The sequence below is a fragment of the Salmo salar genome, chromosome 03, assembly GCF_965601325.2.
Source record: "Salmo salar chromosome 03, fSalSal1, whole genome shotgun sequence".
Taxonomy (NCBI): Eukaryota; Metazoa; Chordata; class Actinopteri; order Salmoniformes; family Salmonidae; genus Salmo; species Salmo salar.
In genome coordinates, this window is record NC_138293.1 from 8,480,829 (window position 1) to 8,490,000 (window position 9,172).

Sequence of the window (9,172 nt, forward strand, 5' to 3'; positions counted from 1 at the left end):
GCAAAGTGAACAACTACTTAAGGTCGCAAAGCGAGTGACGTCACCGATTGAACCGCTATTAGCGCGCACCACCGCTAACTAACTAGCTATTTCACATCGGTTACATTGACATGATCAGTCCAATCAAAGCTACTGTACATATAACGTGATTTGACTTCATTTTATCTGTGGCCAATGACCTTGAGCCTTCTTGGATGGGCACTTCTAATATAACTCTATGGCAGCACCCAAGGGGCTAAAATGTTCTAGCTCTACCCTTAGACTTGGCGGTGACGTAGTGTCCCCATGAGTAACACAACACTGAGCCAATCACGGCACAACGCTCCAAATTTTCTGCTGGCTTGACCCACCACCACAGAAAGCACCTAGCTAGGCTAAAACACTTGCATTTAATAGCAGGACTTATGCCACGTTCAAAACAACTCGGAACTGGGCACTCGGAAATCTCCCCGACTTCTGGATTCAGTGCTTTCAAAATAACTGGGAACTTGGGGGAAAAAAACAAGCCCTGAATGGGGAAAAATCGATTTGAATGGTCATCCAACTTGGGAACTCGGCCCCTCTGTAGAGTTCCGACCGGAAGATCAAGGACGTCATGATTTAACCTCTTTAAAAAAAAAAATATTTTCCCAAAAAGCTCCCAGTTGTCTTGAACGCACCAATTTCAACCAGAGGATTTTAGAATTTGTGCGCCGGCTCTCAGGTAACCATGACAACGGACGCAGCGACAGGGTCAAAGTTGATTTATTAAAAAAATAAAAAAATCTGTCTGTTTCACAGGGAAACCGACAGTCTATAAACATTCTACCGAAGTATAAATTAAATGTAGTTTTGACCAGCGACACTTGTCGCATTCGAATTGTCTACAGACATGAAGATAGACAAAGTCTAAACCAGCCTTTAGGTTAGGGACGTCTCAAGGATCCCGGATTGCATTAAGCTTTTCTATGCGCGTTATTATTTGGGTCATTGAACGATTGGCAACTGTGTAACAGGTAAAAATATTGTTTCATTGGCATTTAACTAGTGTACGACAACTTGAAATTATTGGATATCTGCAGTCCAGCAATAACATGTAAAAATAACAGATATAATGTTACCTGGCTAATAGTACAAAAGTGGATGTGATACTCGTTAGCTAGCAAGCTTACAGCTAGCTACAGTAACTAGCTAGCTAATTTAGCTGTTCATTCTCGTTTTAGCAACGATGGCAAATAGTGTCAATTGTAACATTACAGATTATGCGTTTTAATGCATTTGTGTAATGCTAGCTAATATGTTAGACTTCTATAGAACCTCGGCTAATAGCTTGCTAGCTAGAGTTGAGTTAGCCACCTGTTGTGTTGCTACGCGCAGAATCAATATTTTCACCTTGTGAGAGCTAGTGAACACTAACGTTAGTAGCTAGCTAACTAGCCAACAAATATTATTTAAGAACAGCTACCTGTCATGCCATGGTCTCTCGTGCAGGATTTTGAACCAGCCCCAGTCTAACATACCTGACTAATCAACTTCTCCTCGGTGTTGAATTAAGTGTGTTTATGCAGGGCTGGACCAAAAGCCTGCAGTTGCAGCAGTTCTCTGAGAGGAGGCTTGGCACCCCTGCCTTACGTTTACCCCTTCAATGTTTGCAGTTCTGAACGGACAGCCAGGAGACGTGTAGCCTTCTAATGGCTATGGAGAGTTTGGTTTCCTGACACACTGCTCAGGTCTATCTGGTTCCTTCAGAGTGGAGTTGAGGGGAAAGAAGTTAAGGATTGTTTAAGTCTCAACGTCCTTTGTCATCCTCAGCTTTTTCCCCCACACAGACTGCCTCACCTCACCCATGAGTCTACCGGCCGCCCCGCCCAGTTATGCTGAAGCCATGGCAGGGGACAAGGAGCAGACGTACGGTGGAGTGATGGTGGCAATGCCCCCCTACAGTGACAACCTGCCCCCCATGCCCCCTCCACCAGTGCCCATCCACACCAGCTGGGCCTACGTGCACCCCAGTCCCAGTGAGTCGAGGGGCAACATGGTCTACCTCCTTATCTTATAGAAATGGAATTGCTATGTCCTAACTAACCCCCTTTTTTTTTATGTTCTCCCTAATCTTCCTGACCTAGATAGTCTGTGTGTATGCATTGATATGTAGGCTACGTGTGCCTTTATTTTTTTTTTAATGTAGTTCTGTCCTTGAGCTGTTCTTGTCTATTGATGTTCTGTATTATGTTACGTTTTATGTTTTGTGTGGACCCTGCTGCTTTTTCAACAGCTAATGGGGATCCCAAAAAAAATACCAAAATACCTAATCCCGTTTTATAACGTTCTCCCTAATCCCGTTTTATAACGTTCTCCCTAACCCCGTTTTATAACGTTCTCCCTAATCCCGTTTTATAACGTTCTCCCTAATCCCGTTTTATAACGTTCTCCCTAGTCCCGTTTTATAACGTCCTCCCTAGTCCCGTTTTATAACGTCCTCCCTAGTCCCGTTTTATAACGTTCTCCCTAGTCCCGTTTTATAACGTTCTCCCTAGTCCCGTTTTATAACGTTCTCCCTAGTCCCGTTTTATAACGTTCTCCCTAACCCCGTTTTATAACGTTCTCCCCGTTTTATAACGTTCTCCCTAACCCCGTTTTATAACGTTCTCCCTAACCCCGTTTTATAACGTTCTCCCTAACCCCGTTTTATAACGTTCTCCCTAACCCCGTTTTATAACGTTCTCCCTAACCCCGTTTTATAACGTTCTCCCTAATCCCGTTTTATAACGTTCTCAGTAGTCCCGTTTTATAACGTTCTCCCTAGTCCTGTTTTATGGACAGAGTTTAGCCTTGCTTGTTCATCATAACTGTCTTGGTGTGGTCAGTGCGTGGCCACTGTTATTCCCAAGAGTATTGTCTTTTCATTCCCCCAACACCCTCTGGACCCAATTTGTATCGCTGCAAAATGATCACGTTAAAAGAGACCAGGTCACTAACTTCATTGTACAATGTCCAGAAAATAGCTTTTTAGCTTATACATGTAAAACGAGTGTGGATTTGCAATACAGTCTCCAGATCTGTTGCATCCCAACCTTTTTGTTGTTGCAATAAGTTATGACCTGAGTTTTTAATGACACGGTCTGTTCTGAAATGAGTGCTACTTTATTTGCCCAGTTTTCCTCTCCCCTTCTAATTCTCTTTTTCTGCCTCTGTTAGGCCCGGGCTACACCAACCCCTACGCTTCCGACATGTCCTCTCCCTTCTCCGACCCCAGCACCAGCGACAGCTTGGATGGAAGCAGCTGGGAGGACAAGAACATCCGACGCATGTTCATTCGCAAGGTGAGAGGCTCTAGTGTCCTTTTTTTCCTTTTGTCAACATATTTTTATTGACAAAAGGCTCACCGCCATATCACGTTCAAGAGGTGGGGGATGAGGTTTTGGTTCGGTTAAAATTCTCTGCTGTATGCTATTAATGGTGATTTGTATAATTTACAGGTGTTTCTGATACAAGACAGTGATCGAGAAATAAGCCATTCATGGAATAGCTAAGCACTTTTGATCAATCGGCCATCAATTTCTAATGAGTTCTCTGGACAACTTTTTCTTCCAAACTTCTCTGCGTTGCTTTCCTATATTTACACCTAGTGCTTGATATAATGTTCACCCATGAAAGGATGAATTAATTCAAGGTTTATACAAATGTCCATTCAATAGAAAATTATGTCAGAAAAACAGTAGTCCAAACCCCATGTCTCTGAATACAAAACGGGGACTAAATATATATTAATTTACAAAGCTAAGACTGAATTTCAATATCCACCCTCCGCGAAGACAATCTTCTCCCTTTTTTCACTGTGTTTTTCTGAGTCTTTTCCTTTAAATTGCCATAGAAACGGCCCCTCTCAACTTAGTTTGATCGCCAATATAGGCACTGAAAGCCAAGGATCTGTAGGTGAAAATTACAAAGGTATCAAGTTGATTTTGATTGGTCCAACCAGTGGAAACGCCTCCAAATGTTACCACCTCACATACCAAATATGGAAGAGATACAACCAAGAGCGGTGCAGTCTAAACTAGCAACGGTCACAGCAAATTAACGTTCTTATTTCATCAACACTGTCAAGTACAAGTCTGTTTTCTACAATATTATAGCCTCAACAATCTAATGATTCATTCTATGTAATTGATAATGACATAGGGCAAAGAAAACAACGTTTTGACACACACACACACACACACACACACACACACACAGCAGTGAGTGAACACCCTATATACAGCACTAATGTGTAGCACCACCGTGTCTAAATGTTGTTCTGCCTGAGCTAGGCCATTTCACTGTGCCCTTCTTGAATGGCCACAGTGAGTGTGTCCATATTTACCTTGCTGGATAGTCTTCTTTCTTTTTTTTTAAGGACCAAAACGAGCTTACTTCCTGTTGTAACCACACTCTGTTTCTCCTTGTCGTTGTTACCATATCTATTGTTTTTAACCGCTTCCTGTTTCAACAAGTCATGACACCCATCATTTCTGAACCATCTGAGATGGTGGGTGTCAGAATCCTCTTTCTTGTGTTAATCTGTGTCAGTTGGTTTAGACCCGTTCTTCTGTAAGGTTGCTGCCCCTATCATCGCAAAGCCTGTCTCTCCTTTCTGGGGAGGTTCCCATTGCTTGGAAGGCAGTCTCAGTTCATCCTTTATTTAAAGGGGGAGATCAAGCTGATCCTAACTGTTCTATTTTGCCCTGTTTATCAAAAGTGTTGGAAAAACTCATCAATCAACTGACTGGCTTTCTTGATGTCTATAGTATTATCTCTGGTATGCAATCTGATTTCCGCTCAGGTTATGGATGTGTCACTGCAACCTTAAAGGTCCTCAATGATGTCACCATTGCCCTTGATTCTAAGCAATATGCTGCTATTTTTATTGACTTGGCCAAAGCTTTTGATACGGTAGACCATTCCATTCTTGTGGTCCGGCTAAGGAGTATTGATGTCTCTAAGGGGTCTTTGGCCTGGTTTGCTAACTACCTCTGTCAAAGAGTGTAGTGTTTTAAGTCAGAAAATCTGCTGTCTCAGCCACTGCCCGTCACCAATCCTTGGCCCCACGCTCTTCTCAATTTACATCAACAACATAGCTCAGGCAGTAGGAAGCGCTCTCTCCATTTATATGCAGATGATACAGTCTTATACTCATCTGGCCCCTCCCCGGATTTTGTGTTAAATGCTCTACAACAAAGCTTTCTTAGTGTCCAACAAGCTTTCTCTACCCTTAACCTTGTTCTGAACACCTCCAAAACAAAGATCATGTGATTTGGTAAGAAGAATGCCCCTCTTCCCACAGGTGTTATTACTACCTCTGAGGGTTTAGAGCTTGAGGTAGTCACCTCATACAAGTACTTGGGAGTATGGCTAGACGATGCGCTGTCTTTCTCTCAGCACATATCAAAGCTGCAGGATAAAGTAAAATCTAGACTTGGTTTCCTCTATCGTAATCGCTCCTCTTTCACCCCAGCTGCCAAACTAACCCTGATTCAGCTGACCATCCTACCCATGCTAGATTACGGAGACATAATTTATAGATTGGCAGGTAAGGGTGCTCTCGAGTGGCTACATGGTCTTTACCACTCGTTATGTGTGTTTTGTCCTATATTTATATTGTATTTATTTTTTTAAATTTGTTTTAAATCCCAGGCCCGCATGCCATGCAGGAGGCCTTTTGGTAGGCGGTCATTGTAAATAAGAATTTGTTCTTAACTGACTTGCCTTGCGTAAATTAAAAAAATTACATTTTGATATGGAATGACCCATTTAGTCTTTCATTAACTCTTCTCTCAATCGTCCTCTTCTGACACTGTCCTATTGTTTTTTTAACACTCTTTACATCACTGTCAAAAGACTACCGTCAGAACGTGAAATCATGTGTCAACAGTGAGTGGTATTTCATCAGTAGAGCACTAGATGTAACCATAGAAACGTAGATCAATCTTATCTGGTAGATAGTATAGTGTGAAACAATCTATCGTGCCGACCTGAACTAAACTGCGCTGTCACTTTTACATTATCTTCTTCGGCAACTATGTTGGATGGTTACCAGGCCAGTTCAGTGCAGCTTGGTTTGGCTCGGCTCGATTCGCCTCAGTACTGTGTAAAGCCCAATAGTGTCGTCTGTCTCAGTATTGTGTAGTTCTCACAGCTGGCCTCTTGTGAGAGACGCTCTAACCGGTCTTATTTCTATCCTCAGGTTTTCTCCATCCTCATGGTCCAACTGTTGGTGACCTTTGGTATCGTGGCTCTCTTCACGTTTTGGTGATGGCCACTAACATGAATCTACACTCCAGAAAACATTTGAGAGCCCAATTTCACAAAGCATTTTTTTTTTTAACTGGCAAACTCTGGTTATTTTCCGAATGGAATAAACCCCAAACACCTTAACATGTGCAAACTTTGCACGTGTACAAATGCTTCGTTAGAAAATGCTGTCTCCATATTGTGATCAAAAATGTATTCTCAACTTCTAATATATACTGAGTGTACAAAACATTAAGAACAGATTGCTAATGTTGCATTGCCACCACCTTTGCCCTTAGAACAGCCTCATTTCGTTGGGGCATGGACTATACAAGGTGTCGAAAGCATTCCACAGGAATGCTGGCCCATGTTGACTCCAATGCTTCCCACAGTTGTGTCAAGTTGGCTGGATGTCCTTTGGGTGGTGGACCATTCTTGACACACACGGGAAACTGTTGAGTGTGGAAAAACCCAGCGGCGTTGCAGTTCTTGACACAAACTGGTGCGCCTGGCACCTACTACCATATCCCGCTCAAAGGCACAAATGTTTTGTATTTCCCAGTCACCCTCTGAATGGCATACATTCTCAATTGTCTCAAGGCTTAAAAATCCTTCTTTAACCTGTTTCCTCCCATTCCTTCATCTACGCCGATTTGAAGTGGATTTAACAAGTTACATCAATAAGGGATCATCGCTTTCACCTGGATTCACCTGGTCAGCCTGTCATGGAAAGAGCAGGTGTTCATAATGTTTTGTACACTCGGTACATGCTGTGTGCTTCTCACTGGATGGTTTGATAAAGATGAGGCTAAGTAAAAAAAAATCTCTATATATCTGGAATGAAAAATGGGTGCCCATCCATTCATAAGTTGTTAAAAACTAATGTATTCTCTCTCACTCAACTTTACAGTGAACCAGTCCGGCAGTTTGTGCAGTACAATCGAATCCTCTACCTTGCCTCATAGTGAGTATCTCCAACATTATGTGCCGTCTACCAATGCCAAACTGGTAAACTAAGACTTGATGCATATCATAAAATGACTTAAAGGTAAGGATGATTCATCCCAATGTTCACCTCGAAGTTGGGTATTTAAAAGGGAAGACATTTTCTTACCTTGAAAGCAGCAACTTGTCCATTTATTGTGTAGATCTTTGGTCACCAACCGGTCAGTTGCGATCGACGGGTCGATCTTCAAGGGATTCCTAGTCGGTCTCAAAACATTTCTGTTAAAAAAAAAAAAAAAAATCCTTGCGTTCTTATTTTTTAGTATTCATTTCACGCTGTTGACAGTAGGTGCACTTAATTCAGCAGCCCTAGCGCCGGGAAGGCAAAGTGTTTCCATTTTGAACCATTTCATATGTCTGAAGGTAGAACTCCGCCTACCTGGCAGACCCAGAGAGCAAATCAAGTGCACCTATAGGACTACCGCTGGCCAATCAGATAGCTCAGATCACGGTGCCTGTACAGTTTCCTCGCGCCGTAGACTGTTAAAAAAAAAAAGAAGCCTCGGACGCTCTGCAGAGTTGATACTTTGAGATTTTAAAAACTATTGAAACCACGACTAGAGAGAGACTCAACGAATACAACAAAGAGCTGCTGTTTTAATGAGTAAGTTCATGTTTAATTTGTTATTCAGCACAATACATTGTTCAACACTTTTATAAACCATAGAATGCACTGTAGCTGCAATGAATGGCTAAAGCAAAGTGTTCCGTTACACTTGTTATTATTATTAGCGTCTCTTTTTTTTAATATCGAGGAATATTTCACTTTCTCTGGTCATTGGAGTAAACATGAATTGGTGCATGAGGCAGAAGTAATGCAATGCAACTTAAGTTTTGCCATCAGCTGCAAGACCGTGACCCCTTTTGTCAGCGGAGGGAGGGAGAGAGGAAGGAGGGTGAGATGGGTGAGAGGCAGCCTTACCGCTGCTCCCTCCTTCCCCACTGACTGACCATCAGATGCAGGCCGTCAGGCCAGTAAAAAGAAAAAGCCAATTATTACGCTCACTCAGCTGTGCTTCACAAGTAATACAACAAATGATCTATTACCAGTGTGATCATAGACCTACATTTTGTAAATATAATTTCAAAATGGTCTCAGAAGAACAACATTGGCAGGGCAATTCAAGTATAGCCAATATGTAGTGATAATGTATTGGGCCTATAGCCTACTGCACAAACCTCAATGCTACAGAACTGTTTTTAATTGGTTAATGTTGCATAGGATTATGTTTTTTAAGTCATGTTTAAAAGAAATCTGAGGGGTAGATCTTGCCTTGCATTTTGACTCAGAAAGTAATCTTCACTCAGAAAAGGTTGGCGACCACTGGTGTTGATCCTTCAGTGAATGTTGTTATTTTCGGTGGTATTCCCACCATTTTAGATGTGGTGTTGTCGTTATTGGATTTAGGTGCACTGATATGGTACTCTGAACTGACCCGTCATAACTGCTGACCACACAACTGTTCCTGTTCCAGCATTACCTTCATGGGGGCATACCTGGTCCTAGTGTGCAGCACAAGTGCCCGGTAAGAAGCCAAGTCTTTACATTTACATTTTAGTCATTTAGCAGATGCTCTTATCCAGAGCGACTTACAGTAGTGAATGCATACATTTCTTTTATTTTTTTTTCTCGTACTGATCCCCCGTGGGAATCGAACCCACAACCCTGGCGTTGCAAACACCATGCTCTACCAACTGAGCTACAGGTCCCCTGTGGCTCAGTTGGTCAATACTACCAGTTGGTCAATACTACCAGCTTTACTTTTACTATTATTTTGTATTTCTACCACTTTCTTTGCCTTTTTATTCTTCTTCTTTACAACATTCTCAATACATACTTTCATAACTAAAAGATGGAGGCACTTGACTTTAACATGATCTATTTTTTATTGATGGCTATTTGATTTTTTAAATA

The 9,172-nt window shown here is 42.0% G+C and overlaps 1 protein-coding gene across 4 annotated transcripts in view; it reads left to right on the forward strand.

Annotated features, from left to right (window-relative positions):
• Nucleotides 1-630: 630 nt before the first annotated feature.
• The window catches only part of faim2a (Fas apoptotic inhibitory molecule 2a), a 13,378-nt gene continuing 4,836 nt past the window's right edge, over nucleotides 631-9,172 (forward strand). The window contains exons 1-6 of one of the 4 annotated variants that reach the window (XM_014188263.3): nucleotides 631-703; nucleotides 1,792-1,997; nucleotides 3,178-3,302; nucleotides 6,206-6,270; nucleotides 7,163-7,216; nucleotides 8,733-8,783. In XM_014188263.3, the coding sequence (XP_014043738.1) occupies nucleotides 1,826-1,997; nucleotides 3,178-3,302; nucleotides 6,206-6,270; nucleotides 7,163-7,216; nucleotides 8,733-8,783 (467 nt within the window). In that variant the 5' untranslated portion in view covers nucleotides 631-703; nucleotides 1,792-1,825. The other 3 variants (XM_014188258.3, XM_014188255.3, XM_082973247.1) reach the window with 3 other exon arrangements.